This window comes from Epinephelus moara, chromosome 6, assembly GCF_006386435.1.
Source record: "Epinephelus moara isolate mb chromosome 6, YSFRI_EMoa_1.0, whole genome shotgun sequence".
NCBI lineage: Eukaryota > Metazoa > Chordata > Actinopteri > Perciformes > Serranidae > Epinephelus > Epinephelus moara.
The window spans coordinates 20,724,130-20,751,775 of NC_065511.1; the positions used below are offsets into that span (position 1 = coordinate 20,724,130).

Consider the following 27,646-nt stretch of genomic DNA (forward strand, 5'->3'; position numbering starts at 1 on the left):
CCCTTTTCTGTTCTGATGAGTGTGTTGAACACATCTGCTCTTTATGAATATTGAAAATGAAATTATTTTATATATATACCATGTGATGAATATTGGCAACTGGAATTAAAGAGATAAAGAGCAGTCATGCAGTGTATGATATCGTGTGTTAGGTAATACTGTGACACTGCTGACACCTAGTGGCAGTCAGTGGTCTTGGTGATAGTTTTGCAGTAGTTGAAAGTAGTGATTCCTAAAGGCTCACAAAATAAATCTGAGGGGGGTTATCAGACCTCTTACACCCTATGAAAATCCTTCAATTAAATATTGTAAGGGGTCACAATCCAAAAAGGGTGTGAACCAGTGTTTTACAGGATCTAATAAATTAAGTTGGAAGGAACATTTCATCCCTGATATATGTACGATTTGGTGTTTTTCAAAGTTTAAAATTAAGCGTGCTTGAATGTACCTTTACTGTAGCTTGTTGACTTCATGATCTGTTATTGCACAAATATGGGCACACTCAATACACAAACACCAGTAGTGTAGTGGTAGTTGTGTTAGTAGTGTCCTATTGAGTAGATGTGTATGTGTAGGTCACCGAGGAGGAAGTGGGTATACTCTCCTACATATTCCAGTGGCTTTTTGGCCGATAGGTGGCTACACTTGTGTACAAACACTTTACGTATTCATCATTTTGCACTGTGTGAATTACACACATTTTCATTGCACAACCCAAGTAGCCTCTGAATATGACAAAAAAGTTTTTGCAAAGAAAACTTTCAAATGAAAGCCGCTGCCTGACTGCACTGCTGTTTTCCTGTTTGATATAGACAGGTCAGCTAAGCCTTCATTTGGGAATCATACTACATCATTAAAATATAATGATGTATATTAAAGTGTATATTCTACGTCTGCACTGTCAGTATTATAACTGATGCAGCCAGCGTAACATCTCATAATGTTTCTTGTGAATAACTGTATCTCTAAACATTTAAATTTTTAAAATTATTTAAATAAACCAGGGAAAAGATCAAGTTTACCAGGACATAACCTCACATACAACTGATAATAGGTCATAAGTAGACTTTGCTTCACTGTGACCACTCTCATAATGATAATATCATATGGTAATAATAATACACAATCCATGGATTTATATGCAGTGTTGGAAAAGCTACCAGTTGCAAGCTACCAATTATTTCACACCAGAAAAAGATGGACTATAAAGCAAAGCTGACCTCGGGAGAAATCTAGTTTGGTTAACTAAAGCTACACACAACAATAACTTCTCTGAACATTTGTTAATAAGTTACAATAATTAATGGGCTACTTATGACTAATTGTGATCAAAGGGTGGGTTCAATCTCTCCTTTTATGGCCCCAGAGTGGTTGTAGTTTCAGTAGTTAACTACACAAAACATTCTGAATGTAGTTGAACAACCAGCAAGCTACTGCAAAATGTAGTCAAACTACTTGTTTAATTACATGTAGTTCACTACTCCCCAACACTGTTTATATGTATACTCAATGTGTAACCATCACTCCGTTGTTTATAGCTTATTCCTCCTGAAAGTGTTAATGCATGAAGCTGTGGCTCTCTCATTTGTAAGCAGTGATATCATCATGCATAAGCAGCTAAATGAGCCCAGCACTGACTGTTACAAGTTGCCAGAGTAATTACATTGTCACATATTCATGTAGAGAACATGGCTGCTAACAACTGAAGAGTTCTTCAGCTCTTACACTGCTATCTACGCTAATCTGTTGCACATGTTGAGACCTCAATATAGTTTGAGTCCTTAAAGGAGGTGACATTTTACAAATACTGTATAAATGTTTCCTAAAGCAGTTCATTGCATCAGAGGCCATATAGACCACAGACAGATATGAGGCAGCACCTGCATGCCACATGAGCCGCTAAGTTTTGTGTGAGTCATCAGAAATCTTATCGTATGGGTTCGTTTACACTTACCAACACTGCATGCATCTTGCACAGACTTGCAGTCAGTGTCCTGTCACCCATGTTGGAAATGTCACTCAGTGCCAAGTGGCATTCGTTCAATGTTGAGTACAGAGCAGCTGTGTGTATGTGCTCAGCGATTTTCCTAAAGCTGCTCAACCTGTTTGATTGTTTAGTTTCCTAGAGCATGTTTGGATATCAGGATTTTAGTTTATTCGCTACAACACTGGGATGGGCACTGAAGACTGCTTATGTACAGTATAGGGCCAGAATTTGGAGCTATGCCCCTGTGAGCAATTGAATCACAGCCACAAAGTGCACTGTACAATGCAAGGAAATGTTTCCACATAGCATCCATGAATCAACCTCTTTCCTCAGCTTACATGAAATCAAAAGAAACAATTCTACAGTGCTGTTTTTGATAAATGGTACCTGAAACAGAGCCATGCTATTACATATCATAATCCCTTTCATTCGCGTTCGATTGTTTTCGGAGCGATATAACACTGTGTGCTCATAGTATGATAATGTTTGTAGAGGCGTATCATACAGAAATCTACACACAGTTGGTTGTGTTTGGACTGAGTCTGTATAGCTATGCACACAGACAGTGCTGCACAATCCCATCTTTGTCATGTGTAGGGAAGAAACTGCTGAACTCATCAGCCCAGAAAGCTGCTTGTCCCATAGTGCAGTGTTCTTCCACCAACAACACAGGGAACAATGGCTGGCTCCACTCCAAGATCCCTTTTCTTAGCCTGTGCTGGACCTTTTGGAATCTTACTCATGATCATGACTCTTCCTGGCTTCACCAAGGTATATCAGCACCAGTGTGATCTGCTCTGTTCCACAATATGAATCGTGACCTGAGCTTCTGTTGACACTTTTCGCTCTCTGAAGTTGGCCTTTTTTACGTTAAGACACAGCTCATCCCAGAGTGGAATAATACCCAGGGGGCGTGTTCAGTGTTTCTGCAGACATACCCTGAATCCAGCTCTGTTAGTTATACACACTACAGGATGGTTGGAATCAGGAAACAATGCAGATCATTCAGAAACACTGAGTCTAACAAAGGAAACGTTGTCAATGAATGCTACACAAGGGAAAGGCACTTGCCGTAAAACTGATTTGAACACACAAGTCAAGCAGGCTCGATTTGATAACCAAATGAGATCCAGTCAGTTTATCACTGGATGTCAACATCGAAGCTAAAACACTGACAATTAAATACTGTCCACTTTAGAAACACACATGACACCGTGCTTCCGATTCTATTGTTGAAGTAACCCTTATTTGAAGGTAGGAACTTTAAATTTGTATTTTATATCACGACTTTACATCCCAGTTAGTTCTCACGGTTTATAGAAAATGATGCATATTAAAAAGTAGTGTGTACACAACGTGAAGTCCTCTTCAAGTTTTGTTAAATTATTTCACCTTTATTCTTCTTGTTTTCATGGAGCAGCCCAATAGATACAACATGATGCATGCAGGTGAGATTTGTAATGGTGGAATGTAACTGAGTACATTTACATAAGTACTGCACTTAAGTACAATTACTTGAAAATTTCAATTTCATGCTATACCAGAGTTTTAATCTTCTACATTTGAGAGGTAAAGAATATCATTTTACTTGACACTTATAGTTACTAGTTACATTTTGCATGGAAAAATGTGGTATGCTTATATGATATGATGCAGTAGTATACTACCAGTCTAACCAGTGGTACACAGTGTGTAGGTCTGGCTCTGTATTAACAAACTACAACATTTAAATGCTCTTTCCTGTATTTGTTAGTGATAAAAAAAAAACACTGTAATAATGTATAACACTTTTAAAGGAGCCACTCTGCACACACTTTAAGTACATTTTGCTGATAATACTTCCGTATTTTACTTAAGTATCCCTGTGAATTCAGGGGCCAGTTGCACAAAACACCTTAACTTAAGATTTTCCTTAAAGCCCTAGTTAAGGTTTCTATCAGACTGGAGCCAACAAAGAAAGGGCTCAGACGCAGGACTCAAAAACACAAGGTCTTTTTACTGAAAAAGGGGTCGGAGCACAGATAATCAGTCCAAAAAATACAAATAAAGCTATCCAAAGACAGTAGGCTTCAGCAGGGTCAAAAATCTGGTCAAATCCGAAGAGAGCACTAAGAAAAACGGTGAGAACGCACACTGGCTACAGACAAAGGGCAGCACAAGGAGTAAATACACAAGTGAGGAGGGGTAGTGTGGGACAGGTGACACCAGCCAGGGTGGGGCGGGTAATCACACAGGAGGGAAACACACAGGGGCAGGAAGTACAGTGCTTGAAACGAGAGACAAGGGTGAGTATCAAAATAAAACAGGAAATACTGACAAAAACTGAAAGGAAAACATGACCTTAATGGGACCTCAGGATGTAACAGTTTCCTTAAAATAAATCAGTTGCACAAACACCCTTAAGTCTTCTCCTTAAGGTTTTCTTAAAATGGTCACTTCAGTATTTATGGTTTTCTCCTTGTCTTGGTCTTATACTTAAGGAATTCCTTGACCGTTGCACAAAATACCTTAGCAACCAAAGCAAATTGCAAAAAAGGTACTTGAGGTACCTCTGACTCTGTCTTAACTGCAATGTGACTGAGTTTATGGTTGGTCATGTTTGATTTTAGACTAAAGATCTGACTGAATTAATTTTCGTTGCAGTTTCTTCCAATAATTGTTTTGTGGTACTTGGGGATCAAATTTCCTTTGCAGTATGTGCTTTCTATGATTGCATTCCTCCAGAGGTATAATCTCTTTCTCCTCTGACCATTATTCTTGTCTCCTTTTTTTCTGCTATTTTTTTTACTATCTAACTTTAGCCAACTTTGTGAGATGATAACAGGTGTCACAAGTGTGAGTTCAAGCAAACAAACAATCTCTATGGAAACTTGTTCCGCTGTGAAATCTCTTTCAACACAGTAAAGTAGCTAATGTTTTTCCCCTAACTAATGAAAACTTTTAAGGGATTCTGTGCAACTGTGTAAATCCCTCAGCGAAGGAGAAATTAAGCCTTAAGTGTCATGCTTAAGAAGTCCCAGGACTTTTACTTCCAATGGAGTAAGCTATGGTATTTCTACTATTATTCCTACTTGTACATCTGCCACCACTGCATATATGTGCAAAAATGGTCAAAAGTAAAACCTCCAGGAGTGGCATTATCATATCTAGAAAAATCTGTATCTAAGTAAACGCATCGCAGAAGGGTTAGGTAATAACCTCCTGAGACTCTGTGTCTTCATATGAGGACACTACATTTTGGGTGTATTGGTCCTTCTAAGTGGCACGGTGGTGTGGTGGTTAGCACAGTCGCCTCACAGCAAAAGGGTTTCTGATTCGATCCCGGTTGTGGGAGCCCTTCTGTGCGGAGTTTGCATGTTCTCCCCGTGTCACCGTGGGTTTTCTCCGGGTACTCCAGCTTCCTCCCACAGTCCAAAGAATGCAGGTTAGTTGGTGACTCTAAATTGTCCGTAGGTGTGAATGTGAGTGTGAATGGTTGTCTGTCTCTATGTGTCAACCCTGCGATAGTCTGGCAACCTGTCCAGGGTGTACCCCACCTCTCACCCAATGTCAGCTGGGATAGGCTCCAGCCCCCCCGCGACCCTAAAGAGGATAAGCGGTTAGAAAATCGATGGATGGATGGTCCTTCTAATTCAATCTGCTTAATTTAGGCCTCTTGTCCTCGTTCAAGGACACTTTTTTGTGCCATCTAGTGGTGGTAAGACCACAATACACTAATCCATGTAAAAACAAGATGGCAACCATTTCTGCCAAGTCAGTCTGATCAGATTTAATGGTTGAAACTTGTTTATTTATGATTAATAAATGATTTTATTCTCCCCCGTACATGCAAGATTGTTAAAAGATTTGTTATTATTACTATTATAACGTCTGTAGTTGTGTGCCACACCATTTTTAAACATGTTTTTATTGGTTTTTAACAACATATAAACTGCTATACAGCATTACAAAAGAAAAAGAAAGAAAAGTATACATATGCACAAGCGTACACCTAAATACCTAAATACACATTAAACCTTCAAAGAAACAGACAGTTGCAGATGATGAAGGCCTTATCAGGGCCCATCCTATTGTGACAGGCTACAAGATGTCAAAAATATGTCTTTTTAAAATTAACAAGTGAATATGACTTACTTCACGTGGGGTTATCAATAAAGTGAGGGTTTAGAATCTAGCTTTTATATATTCCGATATGCCACAAAAATGTGACCAATTTTAGCAACAGTAACAAGCTAAGACTGATAAAAGAACTCGTTTAAATACATTTGGAATTCATCATCAGCTCGTTTAAGGACATTCAGACTTTAATATTGTCTCTCTTCGGACATTGGGACTTTTAATCATTGACAAAGTTTGGTATTTTATACTTATCAGATCCTACTAATCCAAAATAGCTAGGAGAAATTAAAAATGCACACCAAACAAAAGTCTCAGGAGGATAATAGCTACATGTTGACCCTCATGAGTTGAAAATAAGGTTATCACTAATATCAATATTAATATAACATGTCTTCTACAAAGGTATACCAGTCTGATAAATGTGAGGTCAGCTATGAAACACCCAAAGGCTCCTTATCTGTTAGAAATGCCTCACTGGAGTGCTATACATTCATTGGCAGTGGAAGAATTTCAGTGTGGGCGGGCTCATCAGCGAGACGGCAGCTGTGATTGGTCAGACAATGTGCGCGACCGCAGGACGGATCAGCACCCTGTTTTCTGATTGGCTGTAAGACCCGCTCGTCAAAGTGCCCTGTATCCTCCCAGCAGCTATGAGAGCCGCCAGGCGCTGCTCCCGTCACGGTCATCCTTTCTCCGTTCACCCCTTCAAACAATGTTATCTCTATCCCGTGCGGCTCTAACGCGTTCATCCACCGCTAAACTCAAGGCTTTGGTTTGATTCTACCGTCTACAGGTATGTGCGTGTGATTTATCCTCATTCATTTCATCTCCATAATCCATGCCATTTTGTCGGTGTAACGTTCCAGGGGCATAGCGTGGTGCACATTCAGATGGCCAGTCATTTCTCATGAGCGTGCGGCGGTATTTCCTCAGCTCACAGCACAGGTTTGTGATGCACATGAGGAATAGAGGCAAGCCTCCAGGCTCGGAGGAATGCAAATCTATCTCGGACACTTGATCTCAAATTTACACAGAGATATCAGGTGCAGATTTGCTTGTGGGCAATGCACTGCAACCGGGCCCACACAGGCCTGGGTGTTACACATATAATATGAAACATCCTGCCGTCTTATTGTCGAGCATTTTTCCTCAGCCATGAATATTTCAAAGGATTGCAACCCTTGCTGGAAACGGAGGGTGTGGACGTCGGATGGGGGGTTATGTTACGTAATCTCTTCCCATTCATCACTCCACGCCTTTTCCTCCTGAACCTCGGCCTGTGTTCATCCCACACAGCCTGATCTCTCTCTGTCTGTGCCCTCTGCCTTCCCAGCATCTCTGGGAAGTGGAGTATAGGGAGCCAGAGAGATCAAATCAATGATATGTGTAGCATAACTGGTTTTAACCCTGCTCCCACTATGTGTGCAGGGTGCTCATGTTATAGCCCCACAGACAAAATCAGTACAGTGTGCACAGTTCAGATCATTGCATTTGATTAGTAAGCAGCAAATCTTTATTTATTGCACTGCACATAAACCCAAATTATCAGGTCAGGTCATTTTCCAGTGTTTGCAACTCTTTGAATGGAAATGCTCTGTGATACCAGTACATGTATCATCTCTGGCTGTCCTAAACTGGATTCATTCATATCCTTTAATACATAGAATATCTGTTAATGCATATAATAGCATCACCCATTCTCTTTAATTAAAAAAAATCAAAAATCAAATCAAAATCAAATCCTACCCACGCCTCGTAAATATACACATTGTTGGAAATATCGACTGTGTGTCAAGTTCTACACTTTTTAGGAAGTGATTTCCCATTAACAATCACCGATACTGAGAACTAAAAAAAAAAAAAAAAAAAAAAAAAAAGGCCTCACTGGCAGAATTTACGACCAAAAGAGCAGCTGAGGTCAGAGCTTTATTGCACCTGAGGTCCTGTGGTGTGTAACGGTCCTTGAGGGTGATGCATCATGTCGTAGAGCAGCTAAAAGCTTGGGGACACATTTGGAGACACCGATCAGATGGTCAGCCACACCAGCAAAAATAGCAACACAACTATTGCCACCACAGATAATGTTCATGTAAAGGACACACAATATCAGGAAACAATGAAATAAAGTTACTGAATACTATGACAATATTACCTATGATGAATGAACAGATATTGAAGTGTGCTCTGTTCTGCTTTTGTGCGTCTTTCAGTAGGCTGCTCTGCTAAAATACAACCAATAAAAATAAATAGATGAAATTATTTCCAACATTCTGTTAGTAGACAAACTGGACACTGAACTTAACACAAAAAGGCAGCAATATCGTTATTATGGCTGCAACGATTAGTCGACTCATCAATGACTAATCGACTATTAAAATAATCAGTAATCGGTTTGAGTCATTTTTCATAGAAAAATACTATAAAAGAACCCCAAAATACTCTTATTGCAGCTCCTTACGTTCAAATATTGGCAGCTTTACACACTCTCCCATGACGGTGAACTAAAACCCTTTGGCGTGAGTACGAAACAAGACATTAGATGACATAATTTTGGGATTTGGGAGAGACATACCAACATTTTTCAACATTTTAACACATTTTTCGATAAAATGATTAGTCGACCAGTAGCAGAAATAATCGACATATTAGTCGACAATGAAAATAATCGTTAGTCGCAGCCCTAATCGTTATTAATTTTCAAAAACCTTATACGAACTGGGAAGCAACTGTGTTCTCGTCCAGAAGGATATCGAAAGCACACAGATCATTGTCCCTTACAGGTCAGACATTTTAAAGATAATAAAATGCAAACAACAGTAATAATATTAATAAATTCTACTAAAAAAATAAAGAGGTTTCTCTGTTTTCCGAAAAAGGTTCCCATATTGTTATATTCATGTCATGCTTTCATTGTTTGTACCTTGTATCAAACTCAAACACACAGTTCACATGGACGAGTTGAAATAATTGAGTCAGCTGCAGAGGGCCGCTACATTTACAACTCACCTGCAATAAGTTACATTTTGAAGTGCAGTTTTTTACTGATACACTTTCAGCTAACTCAATATCGCTGTCTTTGCGTTGTGTTTACTGCACAATTTGACACTGCAAATGATGATTAAAAAAAGCAATATATTGTGAGGCCTTAATTCATATCCGACAATTTGAGAGGAATTTCTGATGTGAGATTAATCAACAAAACATCACTTATTCAAATGAAAACACTTAAAGCTGCACTAATCAATATTGTTAAGTGGACCAACATGACTGATGCGAATGGGGGTTACTGTCAGTGTCAAACACCACTGCAATTAATCTCTACGGAGCCTTTTAGTCTGCAGCTTATTGTTTAGGTTTTCTGACCCAAAAAGGAAGGACGTTATTGCAGCTTTAAGGAAAAATGTCATCAGCCTTTCCATCTGTTTGATCGGAGATTTTATGTACCTTTTATTTAAGGTTATTTTTCATGAGTTAATCTGTTGATAACTTTTGGATCAATCGTTTGGTGTAGAAAATGTAGGAAAACAGTAAAAATGCCTGTTAACAGTGACGCTATGCAATACAGCTGTACAAAACAAATGATTTTCAAATTCCAGTTACATAAAAGGGGGAATTGGCAAAATCTGGAGCCATACTATAGTAATGTTTTGGCTTGATAACTGACTAAATGATTCACTGATTATATTTCTGTTCATTGACCAAACCACTCTTACACTACTGTTTGGTTTGTGATAGTAGTATTGCAGTAACACACACACACACACACACACACACACACACACACACACACACACACACACAGAGTTCAATGCATGCACACACAGATGCACACAAACAGATCTGGAGACGACAGTAGCTCACAGCCAGACAGATATTGACTAACTGACTGTTCGCTCCTTCTCTCCGCCCTCCCTCTCTGGCCTCCAGTTTACCATGGCGACGGTGGTGATGGAGCAGATTGGTCGCCTGTTTATCAACGCGCAGCAGCTGCGTCAGATCCCTCAGCTGCTGGAGTCAGCCTTCCCCACGCTGCCTTGCACTGTGAAGATCTCCGACGTTCCCTGGGTGTTCCGCGAGCGCCACATCCTCACTGGCTACAGACAGCCGGACCTAAGCTGGCGCTACTACTTCCTCACCCTCTTCCAAAGGCACAACGAGACCCTAAATGTGTGGACCCACCTGCTGGCTGCCCTCATCATCTTGGTGAAGTGGCAGGAGATCTCGGAGACGGTCGATTTTTTGCGAGACCCTCACGCTCAGCCCCTCTTCATTGTCCTCCTGGCAGCCTTCACCTACCTCTCCTTCAGCGCCCTCGCTCATCTCCTCTCTGCCAAGTCCGAGCTCTCCTACTACACCTTCTACTTCCTCGACTACGTGGGGGTCGCCGTCTACCAGTATGGCAGTGCCCTGGCGCACTACTATTACGCCATAGAGAAGGAGTGGCACACCAGAGTGCAAGGGCTCTTTTTACCCGCCGCGGCGTTCCTAGCCTGGCTCACTTGCTTCGGCTGCTGCTACGGCAAATACGCGAGCCATGAGCTGCCAAAGTTCGCCATCAAGCTCTGCCAAGTGGTGCCCTCAGCCTTGGCTTACTGTTTAGACATAAGCCCTGTGGTTCACCGCATCTACAGCTGCTACCAGGAGGGCTGCTCCGACCCGATTGTGGCGTACCATTTCTACCACGTGGTCTTTTTCCTAATCAGCGCCTACTTCTTCTGCTGCCCTCACCCAGAGAGTTTGTTCCCTGGGAAGTGTGACTTCATCGGGCAGGGCCACCAGATCTTTCACATATTCGTGGTGGTGTGCACCCTGACGCAGATCGAGGCGCTGAAAACGGACTTCACAGAGCGCCGTCCCTTCTACGAGCGCCTTCACGGCGACCTCGCGCACGACGCCGTTGCGCTCTTCATCTTCACTGCCTGCTGCAGTGCTCTTACCGCTTTTTACGTGCGCAACCGTGTCCGTGCCTCTCTGCACGAGAAGGTTGAGTAAGAGTTGAAATGATTTTAAAAAAAAAAGAGTCTAATTTATTTTACTCTGTAGTGACCATTCATTAAAATAATTCAGAAGTTTATGTCAATGAAAGTTATCAGTTTGTGAAGTGACTTATGATTATTTCTTCTCTATGTGATCTGCCAAACAACAGTGAGCTAAAAAAAGTGATTTAAGGGTGTGTTTTTGTGACTTACTAGACGAAAAGGGAATCTTATCATTTGTCCGTAGCAGAACAGGAAGTACGTAAACACAATAAGAAGAATGTGGTTTTACTTCACCGTTTCTGTCAAGTTGAGCAGAAAAATTAAGACTAGTTTCTTAAGATGCCTTTTACCAAATTGTATTTAAAATAATCCGACTGTGTCAATCAAATTGTAGCATTTCAAATCACACAAGCATTTATTTTTTACAATTTCCAATCCCGTAACACTTAATATATTACAGTCAGATACCAATTTAAATCGCTGGTCTTGATACACACGTCTGACTCTTATTTCCTTCTGATTCCGCCCCTCTCTTTAAGGGATCAAAGCAGGGATTTTTTTTTTTTTAATTCATCAAGGCGCTCACACTGTGCCACACTAATGTTTGAACATATTCTGGGAAAATTGAGAACCCAGTTTGAAAACCAAATATTGTACCTCTTATTTAAAAAAAAAAAAAAGAAGAAGGAGATTTTCTTTCTTTGGGCGATAACATTCTGTTGAATTACGCTGAATATGAGGCTGGCACTCAGTATTGGTTAAGAAATGGATGGAAGATTACTGATGTCTCTTTGTTGTTGTGACAATGTTAATCTTTTTTATTCAAAGGGCTGGAACTTCAGCTTTTGCCTTTTCACATCCCATGATGTCAAAGCTTTTGCGCTCATTGTTTTCGTTGTCGGGTGATCAGATTTCGAGTCACAAAAGCCGCGTCTGACTGGTGTTCTGCTTTTTGGTATGTTTTCTTTTTGTATGATGAATATGTACGTGCCTCTATGCATGTCTTTTGGTATATACTGTGGATATTAAGTGTGTGAATGTCTATGAAAGCTTAGCCTTGCACTTCTTTCTTACCCTGTAAATAAGCTGTATTCCTCTCGAAAGTCATTTGCATCCCATTTTGTCTCCACCTAATGGCACTCAGAACTGAATGCATCTTTTTTTTGCAGTGGAATATGGCACATTCCTGTGCTGATGCAAATGTTCAGAGTGTGTTTTGTGTTCAGTGTCCTGCGGCCTATCAGACTTTAAATGGCTTCGAATACATCATTTTCATTCTGCTGCACTGTTACACTGAAGGGTTCCTGTGTTTCTTTTTTTCTCTTAGTTTGATGACTTTTGGTATAAAAAAAAGATATCACACAGATACGGCTCACTGATAATGTTGCTTATATTTTTACCTCACAAAATCTTTAAATGTCAGAAATGATCTATATTCATTAGAGCACTCTCTGTTCATGATGGTGTTTAATGTGCCAATGAATCTGTTATTGCTTCAGTGATGGTACTACTGAGTGATGAATTCAAAGACAGAATGTCAGAAGCTGATTTAAATGATGTCTTGACCTGACTGCAAACATGTTACCAGTGAGATTTAACCCTAACGCCCCTAAATATGAACCTTTTTATCAGTTGACTTTGGCATTACTGACCTGGTCTCATCATGCACTGCCTGAAATCAACACTGTATATACTGTAGCTGACAACACTGGCTATGTTTACACGCACAGAGGTATCTGCTGTTAATGTGGTTATTCTGGTTTCTGCATAATCCTGAATAACCTGCAGAAACCTCTGCAAGACAACTCCCTTGTTGTGCACGGTTATTAATGCGTTGGCAACAAGATTGAGGCTCTAGTGCACAAGGCTAATTTTATACATGTAGTCAAATACTTCATTGAAAGGCTTTGTTACAGGCTAATGATATCCAATTGGCAAATGAAGCCTGTAAATCTCTCACCAGCGCTGCCTATGACATGAGTTTATTGTCCAAAAAAATATTACTACTGGGATTATAATTTCTTTCCCATGTGTTATAGAGGACCTGGATTTGTTCAATCAGTAAGGGAGCAACTGGGAAGTGACAAGTCTTTTTTGCTAGATAGATTGTTTGTCGCAACAAGGACACTCTGTCACAGTTGCACAACAAAGTTCTTAACTGGAATATGTGCAGCACTTTGAAGTGTATAAGTGAGTTTGTGTGTAAACGTAGCCTCTGATGCCACCCAAGGTTTCCCTTTATCCCGTTATGAAAGCAGGGTGAGAGGGACCAGAATGTCTTCTGCCTCTAAATAAAAAAAAAATGTGTGACTGACTGTACTAATATTCTGTTGTATTTAAGAAAATAAAGTGTTAAAGAAACTTTGAATTCTTCTTTTCATTTTTCACAGGTCGGGTTTGTATGGAAGCGCGGAAGGCCAAAATAATTTGACTCTTGTTAGCAACTCAAAACCCAATTGTGCTGCTGGATCTTGAAGTTTGAGTGGAATGAATTCATAGCCTTGAAATATTGTACTCTGAAAATCATCTTTGAATTCCCCACTTTGAAATGAACACAAGTTGGTTTTAATGCTCTAAATTCAGTGGTGTTCAGAACACCAAGACTACATGTGGTGTTTTCACAATTTGGTTGTCAGTGTGTTACGTGATTCAGACAGTTACAGCGTCTCTTTGTTTCCATAGATTACAACACATTAAAGGTGCAGTGTGTGGGATTTAGTAGCATCTAGCAGTGAGGTTGCAGAATGAAACTTCCGTCATGTGCCAAGTGTGTAGGAGAGCCATGATAGCCAACACAAAAACGTGAATTGCCAGATTTGTCCGTTTTGGGCTTCTGTAGAGCAGCATGGCGGACACTGTGGAAGAGGACCTGCTCTGTATGTAGATATAAACGGCTTATTCTAAGGTAATGCAAACACAATTTAGTTTCAGGTGACACCAATGCAACCAGATGAGATGGTGTATCATCTCTATGCAACAACTCTCTGTACTTCTGTTATGATTTCCAGCTTTTTGGGCGTATTTTGTGGCTGAATATAATTTATAGCTTCTTAACATATAAATGAGGATAGTGATAGTGAGATACTGGCTACAGCTGCATTTGAAACCGTGAAAAACAAACAAAAGGAGCATCAGATGAACTGTATTCATGATATATATACCACAGTAATATAAGTAAGCAGCACCAATTAGTTAGTCAATGAGAATGTGTGTATGTGGGGGGCATAAGCACATACAGTGAGCAGCAGCAGCGACACATCGTCCGACACCGGCACACGTGAGGGTGGAAACAGAGGGCTCAGTGGGGACGGAGCACTTGCCCTGCGGCCATTTTGACTTGACCAGTGGACTTCACTACAAGCCGATTGGCTGTAGAAACAGGTGACGTGCCTTACGTTCCAAAACCAGCCACCGGCAATATGACCAGCTGAGTTGCAGGTGACCTCATCAGCCAGCTTCAGTTGAGCTCAGACGCCCAGTTCACACTGCTGCAACTTCCCTCTGCAACGTTCTAAAACGCTTTTGTCTCGTTGCGAATCATTGGTCTGAACTGGGCTTCATATTCCATTTCTGCATATAGATGCTTCTAAATCTTACACACTGGACCTTTAATTTTCTTTATATTTAAACTCAATGTAGCTTCATTGTGATTGCATTCCACATTTGGTCATTTAGGTCTATGCAGCATTAGCAGCTTGGGTCAAACTGAAGGTTTATAAAGGCCCATTTTAAGTGCATGCTGTTGTAAATCTCACATTTTAAGTCTTATTTCCCAACACAAAAGATGCATGTTAAGATATGAGATGATGATTTATGTCTTAACTGGAGACTGCTGATCTGTTTGGCCTGTCTTTTTACCACGCAGATAATAAAACCGCTCTGAAAGCCAATATTTTTTTAAGCCATACCCTCACCAGTCATCTTATACGGTCGCCAAAATGTACGACAGGCAGTTGGTTTTATTCTCAGACCCGACTACCAGCAGAGTAATGGCTTTGGACTACAGGTTATGAGGCGGTAAATGTAAATAATAGACAGTAAAGACAGGCTTACTCTACAATCTGCTCCTCAAAGACATGTCTCAGTTATATTTGTAGTCACTCTTAACACCACCAGAGGGCAGCCTTGTTGTTTGGGAGGACTTGCAGTTTGGCAGCAAAGGGAAAACTACAGCATATTGAGAGGATTGGCTCAGCTCAGGTAAAACTGACTCTGGAGAGGTATTTTGAGGAAAAAAGGTGTTCTATGAGGGCAAAAGATTGTGTGTGTGTGTGTATATATTTGTCATCGTGGATTTGCAAGCGGAACTGCAGTGCTGTTAATTACAAGAGCCTCAGTCCCATAAACATTTTATAGAGACATCTTTGGTAAAGACGTCCGTCTAATGTTTACTGTTGAACATAAAGAAACAGTTTATCACATCCTGTAAATCTCTCTGTGAGTAAAATGGCTTCAGATGTCTGATAAGTTCAACAATATCCTTCAATGAGTAACGGTGGACAGCCAAATGTGGTGCATATGTTTCAAAGATTTATCACAGTTGGGATGAAAAAAGCCGTTGTGACACCGCTGGCCTTTTTTCTGCTCCAGGTTGATGAATGCACCATTGTGTTGGGCCCACTGTCCCACAGAGGGCCTCTCTCTTCTGTGCAGTATACATGAGTTAAATATAGATAAGCACACAGTTAATTTTGAGCAAAGAGCTGCAAAGCATATCCAGGGAAGGAAAAGTTCTTCTGGACAGATGAGCCCAATAACTTTCATATTTCATCCCACAAACAAAAACAATGTTTACAAGGATGAATCTTTCCATTAGGGGGCACAAATGATCTGCATATCATCCCAAACTTACTGCACATTACTGATGTATCACAGCACTTTATAATGAACTTGCAGGTCAATCAAGACAGTTCTTTTAAAATGCATTTTATTGAAAGTGATGCCCTGCTGTTGTAACGTATCAGAATATTCATTACAAGCCATCTGCAGCCTGGATTTCTAAACAACACACTGTATGGCATTTCCTGTGTTGAATTAAACCCTCAGTGAAAATGGACAAAAGTTAATTATCATTGTAAACATTTGCTTAATAGACGAAGAATAATATTACATGATTAAATCCAATGCTATTCATGCAGATGTTCCTCTGGGAGCAGTACAGTAGTTGGTGCGGCATCTTGCTCGCGCTGCAGCCTCGTGGGTGGCACCTATTGTTTATGCATGCACATGTATCCATGCTCTATGTGTGGATGGGGTGGCTCGGGTGTTAATGCTTACTTTTTGTTTACACGTGTCTATTTTGTTCCTATTAGTCTAAATATACGGGAGTGTGTGTGTGTGGGTTTACATAGCACCGTGCCTTTTGTTGATATTTGTCAGGAGCTTTGCGTGTGATGATTGAGCTGGCTCGCACGCCACATTTATATAAGGTTACTGTCTCATCAAGCTTTGCCTTCTGCCTCTCTCCTAACTGCACACAAACACATACATTTCCACCCTGAGTGAGTGGAAATTCATATGCCGCACTAATTAGAATATCTCTTAAGTACATTTTCCAGTGATGGAGAAGAATCATTGAAATTTAAGGCAGAAATGGGCTCCTGATGTACCTACCCTGGATGTGATTAATTCACAGTATTACACACTCAGACGGTGTTAAATCAAATGGCAGAGATAGTGATAATTGCCTTACAGCCTGCTTCCTGTCCTCTAACTATCAATTGCTTCCCCAGACTCCATCAATTTTCATACCCCTGTTCCTTGAGTAGCTCGCCGTCCCTCTCCTCTCAGCTTCACTTGCCTCCTCTCCCTCTGCCTCGGTTCCCCTCTACGCGACTTGCGCTGCAAAGCTATTGCTCCTCTCCACTTCCCTTTTAAACGCTTCATTTGCTTTGTATGATTTGTATCAAGGTTGCAGAGGTAATATTGGGTGGCCTTGGTCTGCTATCGTGTTTTGTAATTAAAGGTTTGACTTGCTAGAGGGAACAGCTTTGTTCAGAGTTATTAAATCGCCTCCTCCTTTTTGCCAGGTGACAGACAGCCAACTTCTTTTTTTCCATCTGTCTCTCTTTTTTTTTGTTATTTGATGAACCTCTTCTGTGCTGCCAGGTATTTTGTTCCCACATCCTTTGTTATTGTGGCATTTTCATATGGTCTCTCGCTTTTGTTATTACGTGGAGAAAAGCTTTGAGAAAGTCACTGTGTTATGAAGGATGTAATCATATGAGGAACTGAATGAAGCTTTATCTGACTGTAAATTAGAAATGAATCAAAATGGAAAATGCAATACCTGTCCTCCAGTCCTGGTAATGTACTCATAACTAATAACGGCACAGAGGCAGCGCATGTGGAAGCAGACAAACAGCAGGACTGGAAGTATTTTTCCCGCTCATTATCTGCTTGATACAGTAGATTTCATTCTCATTACAGTTGAAACAATGGTCTATTTGAAGTATGGAAAGGGTATTGAAAGGACTTTGAAATGTTCATTGGTTCTTAAGGTCTAAAATGTTGTGGTACACTGAACAAAAGCTAGATAACATTAAGTGCTGCCTATACACCTGATTTACCTAACGTAATGCAGCTTTGTAAAAAATCTGTTATTGTTCTTGTGTAGACCTAGAGGGATAGTTATAGGAAATTTGCTTTCTTCCCAAATGTTTCATGAGCAGATTGATACCACTCTCATATCTTAAATATGTATCTTAGCTTTGCTTAGCTTAGCTATTAGACTGGACATGGAGTTAAAAACTTGCCCGCTTCTTTCCAAGGTAACAAACCTCTAAAATTGATTAACTCATTACATATCGTTTAAGTAATCAATACAAAAACCAAAGTGAGAATATAACAAGCTGTGGTTTTATAGGGGGCAGGAAATCACTGCTCGCAGCCAGTGGCGGTTCTAGCCTAAATGGCGCCCTGCGCGACACCCCCCTAAGGCACACTTACAGGTGAGCACACTAGAGCGCGGCTCAGGCTGCATTTTCCTGATTGAACCGACCCGAGTCCGACGCAGTTTGTTACCTGACATAGTTATTGTTATGGACAGTGTGTAACACGCTGCTCGCACAGCAGCGCAGCACGGTACTGTACACACAGTTTATGGTAGTCTGGGGCCGTTTAGTGGCAGTTTTGGTAAGGAACCGGAACCAGGGCGAAAGAGACAGCATCCGGAATTCGATGGATGCGCCTTTCCGTCAAAATAAAAGCACCAAGCTAATAAAAATTAGGTGAAACCTTTTAATTTAAAGAATACAATTTACAAGAAAAGCCCCAAGCCACGAAGTTAACCTTTTTCTTTTATTGTAAATCGATGGTGCGCCAGAATTTAAAGTTTTACTTTGGTGAACACTTTAATTTTGGTGAATGTGGTGAATTCCGGATCCGCTCTCTAGACTGGAACCAGAATCCAGACAAAATTCAGAGTGAATGGAAACCAGGCTCTTCCCCGTACGTGAAGAGCCTGGTGACGCGAGGCTAGTCTATGGAGCGGAGCCTGTGTTGCGTTCAGGCGTTGTCACGTAAATAACAAATTCCAGCACGGTGTTGTGCTATGGCACACAGGCCATAGCACAACACAGCAGCATGTCAAGTGGGCAGAACCTGCTCCTGCCGCCCCCCCCACACGTTGTGACAAAGTGCAGCCCTGGGCAAACGCCCATTCAGCCCATATCAGGATACGCTATTGCTCCCAGCCAATAGTGCGGTACATAACCCACTTAGTTTTTTTTTTTACACAGGTTTAAACAAATAAGATAAAACATGCGGTGCTTACAGGCAGATTTTGTTTTAACCTTTGGACAGAGCTAGGCTAGCTGTTTCCCCTGTTGCCAGTCTTTGTGCTAAGCTAAGCTAACCCTTGCTTCAGCTTCACATTAAACAGACAGATCTGAGAGTGGTATCAAACGCAAACTCTTAGCAAGAAAGTAAATAATGAGAGTATTTTTCAGGAAGTCAAGCTATTCTTTTTGATCCACACAAACACAGGAAGGGTCCTAGTCTCAGTGCAGTATGGTGGCAGTAGTAGCCTGGTTCCAGACCATAGACCCCGCCCACTCAACTGAGTAGGCTTGCATCTCTGGTCTGGCATACTGCAATGAATTTGCGATTTATCTCGTCCAAAAGATGGAAGGACCAATGAACGCCGGGGGTGGGGGCGGGTCTAGCGATTAGCCAATCAGCGCCACGCTGATGTCAAGCTGTACGCCGGTGGGTAACTGGTGAGGATAGCAACAATGGCGACCGCTACAGATCCTACAGACCACATTAACGATGCTATCGAGGTATTTCGCCACTACTCGCGTTAATGGAGGACCAAATTAAGGAAGCTGCTAAACTGGATTTAACGGCGATGCAGCTGGGCGTGCACGACGACGGAGACATTTTAAACGGGCAATGCTCGCTTGTTTTCGGCACCCCCGAGGCATGGATACTAATGACGTCAGATTCTGGGTGAGTCGTTGATCTCTACTGATTGGTTAGGGAAAAATCAAATTCCCTCCCCCTTGTAAATCGCCTTCAATGGAAGCCATGTCAGACTGAAGGTTCTGGGAGCTTCAGTCTGACACTCAGGCTATGGCAGTAGCTCAGTCCATAGAGACTTGGGTTGGGAACCGGGGGCTGCTGATTCAAGTCACTGTCCGAAGCATGGAGCGTGGGCTGGTAGCTGGAGAGGTGCCAGTTTTCCCACTGGGCATTGCCGAAGCACCCTTGAGCAAGGCACCAAACCCCCAACTGCCTGGGGCACCTGCCTATGGGCAGCTCCCTCACCCTGACATCCCCCCACTCAATGCATGTATAGGTCCTGTTTGTGCATGTGTGTGTATTTTTAGTTGTATATGACAACAGAGTGAAAAAGTTGAATTTCCTCTCAGGGATTTACAAAGTATATCTCCTTCTAAAGCGGCACACAACGCGGCTCAGCTGTCATGACTAGTTTTAGACCAACACAGTTGTCATTTTTATGGCCAGCGCCCACGCTGTGTAAGGAGCAAGTGTACCTGACCCTGTCCGTGCACCCATGGGCATGTAGGTCTTAAGATGAGGTGTGGTCAGGCTCATTGTTGGTGTGTTGCTATTTTAAGGCAGCAGAAGCCACTTGTGTTTTTTACCAACAGAAACCTGTTGTAAAGTTAAGAAGGCACATTATTTTCCTGCAATTCAAAGGGTGCCTTGTTCAGATAGTAAGATGTGCCAACATGTTTGGGTTCACAATGCAAGTACCTTCTGCCTGTTACACCCACAGGGACGTGCAGATGGGTTGCAGGTGAGTGAAATAATATATGATTAATGAGGAAAATATTAATTATGTTCTCTAAAATGTGAACAGAACAGAGAGCAGAGTCGAGCTGCAGAGCTGCTGTCTGACTCTGCATGATGAGAGAGGCTTGTGTGTATTTGCACAAGAGGAACGGCGTAACTTCATTGACTTTTTCAGAAGCTAAGAGTTAAGCTCTGTTTCCTGTGTCAAATTCATAACTGCAGTTTTTAGTTTTGCTGCGTAAATGTCTCACGATATTTGCTGCAGTCATATTACTGCTCTTACTGCACTCTCAGCAGAAAACGGCTCACTTCTCCAATTTGCCGAATCTACCATTTAAATAGCAATGCACCATCTGCAGACACACCTGGCTTTTAAAGGAAATGGAAGATGACACTCTGATTGGATGAATCTATGTTACGGCCAAAACACAGCATAAGAGGAGTTGGACACGCCCTAAATGCACTTGTGCAATGCACTTTAGACCATGCTCTATAAAGTGTTTAAATAGGGCCTTCAAAACCGTCATGATTCCAGCTTTACAGCTTTTTAAAAGATTTGCTCTTCTGAGAAAAGAAACCCAGCCTTTTGTGGTTTTTGGATGTATATACTCGTGTTCAAATTAGAAACACTTTACATGTTATATTCTGTGCTTGTCACTCAGCCTCTTCTGCTTTCTGCATTGTTTTGATTGCCATTGTTTTTCAGTCGCGTTTAGCAACTAAAACGGGTTCTGTACTTCACAGTGTTCTGTTTATTCTGGCATTCCCACAGCAGTGCTTCTCATCAGTCATCACTCAGTGTATTGTTAAGCAGAGGAAGACACTGCAGAAGACAGATAAAGGCTAAAAGAAACAGAAGCATGAAATATAGATAAAAGGGTAGATGAAGCAGACTGTCGAGGCATGTAAAATGCGAGGCTCCGGCCAATCGATGGCTGCTTTTAGAATGTGATTGTTCTTAAGTAACACAGTGAGTGTGTCATTGGCTTTGTAAAAACCATTAACAAGGCACTGGCCCATTGTATAGTCTAATGTTAATGCTACTTATAAAGTATCATGAGAGAATCAGCATCATTTATAAACGTTACATTGTCCTGGCTGGCATTGATATATATTGTAGAGCTCACACAACAGCACTGTCAGAATATACTACAAATGTAATAGATTCAGTTTGGTCCAAAACAGACACTTCGTGCCTCCTCTTCATCTTTGCTGTAGCCTGGATGCTACTTGCTTCACCAATCAGCTGGCCCGTTGATCGGCCCTATTCATCATGAGCTCGTTGTGGAGATACTAGAGGCTGGTGGAGGTGAGGGGGAAGCACGTATGCCCTATCTGAAGGTCTCTCTCTCTTGCCAAGGCCCGTAGCCGCTCAAGGATAATGAATTCCCTCCTTCTGCCCCTTAACCTCTCTGTATAGAGCAGGGTTACAGACTCCCAACACATTATACCCAGATAACCAGAAAGTGGAAAACTTTAAGAAGCCTGGACATTGTGTTTTTCTCACAGCAGGCGTGTGCTAGTGCAGCTTAGGGGGGTAGATAGACTTGTTTCGTGGGTGTTGTTTGAATGACCTTTTGCTCACTTCAAGTGGAGACATGACAGCCAGTACTCCATTCTTCTGCAGCACTGTTTCTTTACTATTACTTAAACCTTTCTTCGACATCTGATTTTGGCAATAGCAGCACAATATACAGTATATCAATACAATGCAACTTTTGCTCTGTCCCAATTCCATACCACACACTAAGTCTCAGGAGATTTTGAGTTTGATTTTTTTCAATTTTTTAGATTATTTTTCTGGCCATTTTGCCTTTATTTAATAGGACAGTTGAAACGTGAGAGGTGGAGGGAGATAGGGGATGACACGCAGCAAAGGGCCCTGGGCTGCAATCTTTGTACTTGGGATGCATGCCCTAACCGCTGACCTATTAAGCGTCCAAGACTTTGAGTATGAAATGATGATGGAACTGATACAGTAATAATGACAAGCTGGGTATGAATCACTTAAACACAGTAAAAACAAGTAAAGCACAACAGAAAAATGAGCGATTGAAATGGAAAGCAAGTCTGAAAAACTGTGTTTTTAAGATAGACTTGAAAGAAGAAATCTCCTCCGGCAGGTTGCTCTCGAGTCGTGAGGCCGTAACTCCAAAGGCTGTCTCCTCTGGTTTTTGACCTAGGAATTACTAACAGACGCCTGCAGAAAGATCTGCACTCAGGATCACAAGGGTTTAGTAAGTCAGTGATATAACCCAAACATGCTTTAAAAGTAATCATTAAAAATTTAAGCTCAGTTCTAAAACATGCAGGTAACCAGTGTAGAGATGCTAAAATAGGTGTTTTGTGGAATCTATTGGATTTTGTGAGTAGCCTTGCTGCAGTATATTGAACCAGCTGAAGTTTGGAGAGGCTGGAGAGTGAGACAGGAGTCTGAGCTCGATGTAATTAAAGTGTAGATGACAGTTTCTAGATTGCTAGCGTTTGTTCTTGCTGAACTTTTTTTTTTGTCTAGGATGGTAAAGGTACGACCTTCCCTTCTCTCTCCATCTGATTAGCCAGTTCTTGTTGCCTCTGCTGGTTGGGTTGGTTAGGTTGAGGCAAGAGAAGTCACATTAGTCAGTGTTAAGCTCAGTTCAAACCAAAGATTTGCGATGAGACGAGTTGAAACAGGCAACTACTTGCAATAAACCATTCTGCTTTTCTAAAAACCTGCCGGTTCACACCATTGCAACCAGATGAGACGGTGTATCATCTCTATGCAACAACTCTCTGTACTTCTGTTCTGATTTCCAGCTTTTCAGGCTTATTTTGTGGCTGAATATAATTTGTAGCTCCTTACAGTATGAATGAGGACAGTGATAGTGAGATACTGGCTACAGTTGCATTCGTAGTAGTGATGAGACGGCGAAAAACATAAAAGCAGCATCAGATGGACTGTATTCATAATAAATATGCCACAATAATATAAGTAAGCAGCACCAGTTAATCAGTGGATTAGAATGTGTGTGTTTGAGGCATAAGCACACACAGTGAGCAGCAGCAGTGACCTACCAACCCGACACCAGCACACCATGAGGATGGAAACAGACAGCTCGGCGGGGACGGAGCGCTTGCTGCAGCAAATGAACACGCTGCCTGCGTTATTTTGACCTGACCAGTGGACTTCACTACAAGCGGATTGGCTGTAGAGACAGGTGATGTGCTTTACATTCTAAAACCAGCCGCCGCTGGTGATTTGACCAGCTGCAGGTGACACCTTCAGTTTTACTCTGGTTGCTGCTTCGCTATTGGCTTTTGTTGACAAGACCTGCCCTACTCTGCCTCTGATGGATACATTGCACTTCAGGGCGCGTCTCTTACTTGTCTTGCCCGTAGACTGTATATTTACTGGATTTGCAGTGGACACTGGAGAAATAGACACAGTATTCAGTATTTGCAGTATTCAGAAGGAAGAGAGGAGAGAAAGAGTGACATACTGATGTCACGACATGTTCGTATTCTACTGCCCCCCCCCCCCAAAAAAACCATTTCATTTAGGCCTGTTATTTTCATTGTTTATATTACTGTCTTTTGTTTATTATGGTTTTATTGACTGAAAAATATATTTTGGAATCTTGTTTTTGAATTACCGACAGAGCCAGAGAGCCGACTGAAAGAGGCCAAGACAGAGAAATGCATTCAGTAGGTAGATGAGAAAGAAAGAGAAAGCAATAGGCTGACTGATGATGTCAAAAAAAAAAAGAAGAAAGTTCAAATTTAAATCTGTTATAATAAACAGTTCAACAGAACATTTTTTGCCTGCATATTTGTTTATCTGACATTTTTCTTATCACTGAGATAACGCTGATTTGACATAAGGTAAAAAAAAATGAAAAGTAGCCTTGAAAGGAGCTACCTTTGCAATTTTCTCATAGCTTAGTTTGCTATATTTATCTGGGGGTGGCTTCAATGTAGTGACACTTCATTTTGATGTAGAGTAACTGGTAGCTTAGCTCACTGCATTTTCCAAGTAGCTCACCCAACACTGTACATTTATGATGATGAGCGACAACAGATGACAGATGATTGGGCTCCAAGCTACCGTAGCTACAGATGCTTATCCTTGTAAGATGGCACTGCAGCCCCAGAATGCTTCCAGATCCCTACTTCTTATCATCCTGTTTAGTGAGCTTTAGAGGTGCTGGTAGGTGGATTCTGTTACCACTTGAGAGAGACAGCTGTTTCCATCTTTTGCCAGTCTGTGTGCTAAGCTACTCTTACCGCCTGCTGGCTGTAGCTAGTATTGACAGACAGGTCGATTTTCTAACTCTGAGCAAGAAAGTGATTCAGTGTATTTCCCAAAATGTAAAACTATTCTTTTTAAGCTAATTGTGGATGACACTGAAGCAGCTCCAGGAGCACCTCGGAAAACAAAAACATCTGGATTTCTCGTTGTGAAGTTTTATTTTTGAAGTCGCAGTTTGACTGACATACAAGTATTGTATCATATCCTGTGAGTTCAAAACAGTTAAGTCAATGGGTTTCTTGCATCCTAACTAACAGTGCGCTACAATGATTACATTGCACGTACTGTATAGAGTCAGTATGTAATGGAACTGGGACAGAGGATTTGCATAAACTGTATAGCTGATTTAAACATTGAATAAATTATAGTAGACTATTGACAGTTATGTGCTTGTCAAAATGTCAAGCCCCTGATCCTCTTACCCAATGTATCTTTTCCTTTATTCACATTGTGCCGCACAGAGGAGTCTTTATGTTCCAATTCTGAAAACCCATCACCTGGTGAAGAGTCCCCTCCTCCTCCTCTGCCACAGTATGAGTTTTCTCAAAAGACTCCAGATGGCTCGGGATCCTTTTGTTGAGGCCTATCTGTACGCTTCCCCTGCTCATCTCTGTTCCTTGATACACACTATTCAATTACCCATGCACCTGCAGCGCTGATTTCGATTTTCCGACGGATGTGTTTGAACAAGCTTTTCATGCTTGTTGCTACAGAAAGCCATTTTGAGTTTCCCGACAATCACTGGTCTTAATATCTTTACATTCTATTTTGGAAGTCAGCATTGAAGGGTTGTTTCATGATGGCGCGGTCAAAAGAAACTTCCTTCTCTGAGTTAATGATGAAAGTGTTTAGCAAGACAGAACAATGCCGTTACGGTAGATATATGGAGTTATCTATTTTCAGTTTTCAGTTGTAACTCCGAGTGTAATTCTTGGATTATGCAATTGGATGGGCTCAGTTATTGTTGTGACTTTTTCGGGGATTACTTCCACACTGAGGATTAGTACAGAAATTGTTAAATTGAATTTTTGGGGCGGTACAGAGACGATAAAGAGAAATGGTGCTATATGGTATATTGGCTCAGTGTTGCTGAATAGACTTTTTCTTCTTCAAAGAGCAGGAGACCTGAGAGCCGCTTGAAACTGGCAACCCTCTCTGATCCCTTTTCTACAGTCTAAACCGGCTTATTCAGCAACAGTTGAGCATCCGGTGGGAGGCAGACTCTGTGTGAGAAGTTGTGCTCCAGATGTAGAGGAAAGGCTGTCACAGCAATATATAAAAAGTATGGGTAATTACGTGTATAGAGGCAATAATGGTTTCGAAATTCAAGATGATAAGAAGTGAAACTAATCACCAAACTGATTTTTTAAAATCTATAAACAGTGAGAATAAAAATGCTCTAGGCGTACAACCAGAGGCAATATGAAATGATACCTCCTTTAAAAAGAGATCTCCCTGCTGTCAAATGTGCTCTGATGAAAGCCTAACACTGCAAACACATCAGCAGTCGTGTCATTCAATTAGATGTACATACATTCCGACAAAATCAAGAGATGAACTGATTCTTTAGCTTCTTATTTTTTAACCCCCAAAATCTCCCCTCATTTTAGGGGAATAAACACATTGCAGCTCTTATAAACCTTTTGTATGTTACCTGCCCACCACCAAGACAGGTAAAGTTAGAGTATTTGCAGTTTGCAAGAGCCACAGTTTTCCCTCAGGAGAATGAAACAGCTTAAAGTAATATTTTACCTACAAAATACTGAATGAATGACTTTATTTTGAGCTAAATAAAAACAAACAAAACATCAACAGACATGCTGAAAAAGGAGCAGGAAGAAGTGTACACTTATATAATCCTACCCCCTTCTTAGTATTCATGTTTCATTTGAAAAGGAAATGGTCAACAACTATCCCAAACTTACAACCATTAATCTTACTATATAATGACAAAAACGTCTGTGTGTGTGTCTGTGTTTGTTCCACGTTTTTCTCTTCACTGACTTGGTCAAACAATGTGAAATTTGGCACAGTGGTAGAGGGTCATGGGAGGATGCAAGTGAGGCAATATTACATCAATTGGCCAAAGGGGGGCGCTATAGCAACTGATTGAAATTACAAATTTTGAATGGGCATATCTCATGCCCCGTATGTCGTAGAGACATGAAACTTCGCACAGAGATGCCTCTCCTCATGAGGAACAAGTTTGCCTCAAGAACCCATAACTTCTGGTTATATAGATTTTCCGCCATTTTGAATTTTTTGAAAAACACTTAAAATCGATCTTCCTAGGAAGTTTGACCGATCTGCATGAAACTCGGTGAACATAATCTAGGGACCAATATCTAAAGTTCCCTCTTGGCAAAAGTTGGAAAACTTACTAAAACTGAGCTTCTATAAGGCAATGAATATTGCGGAGGGCGTGATCATCTTCAACATCTCAAGGGTTTCACCGATCACCACGCAACTTTGTAGGCATATGACAACACATAATCTGAGGGGACCCCTCCATTATTGACCCCATCAAACAAAATGGGGGCGCTAGAGAGCTAATTTCTTATCCAGGCCTAACTGCCATATCGATTTTTACTAAACTTGGTAGATATGTAGAACAGGACGCCTCAAGGTGACTGGAGAAATTTAACTCTAATTGGCAACTGGGTGGCGCTATAACAACAGAAAAATGCTTAAAAATTGCTAAAATGCGACCGATCGCTGTGGCTCCCCCTGTGGCCGAATGTTTTTTTTTTTTTTCTGATTGTTGGTATGACTAAGTCATGGTATGGTATGCTGTACATAATCACAGAAACTGTCAGTGTGTCATTCTGTCAGTCAGTCATTCTGTCTGTCCCACGTTTTTCAAAAACTCTGTCTGAATACATTGCTCTTCTTAATGGGTTCAGCTGACTATTTAATCTGCAGTTTCCTATCCCAAACACACACCATGTGAAACTGTAAATGGGCAACTGCACTCAATGGGTATGGACTAGTATAGATAAATAAACAACAGTC

At 41.2% G+C, this 27,646-nt stretch overlaps 1 protein-coding gene across 1 annotated transcript; it reads left to right on the plus strand.

The window, feature by feature from the left end:
- Positions 1–6,749: 6,749 nt before the first annotated feature.
- paqr7b (progestin and adipoQ receptor family member VII, b) lies at positions 6,750–13,437 on the plus strand. Its single transcript, XM_050047535.1, has 2 exons — positions 6,750–6,899; positions 10,034–13,437. The coding sequence occupies exon 2, from the start codon at positions 10,040–10,042 to the stop codon at positions 11,096–11,098; it is 1,059 nt and encodes a 352-aa protein (XP_049903492.1). The 5' UTR covers positions 6,750–6,899; positions 10,034–10,039; the 3' UTR covers positions 11,099–13,437.
- The last annotated feature ends 14,209 nt before the right edge of the window (positions 13,438–27,646 follow it).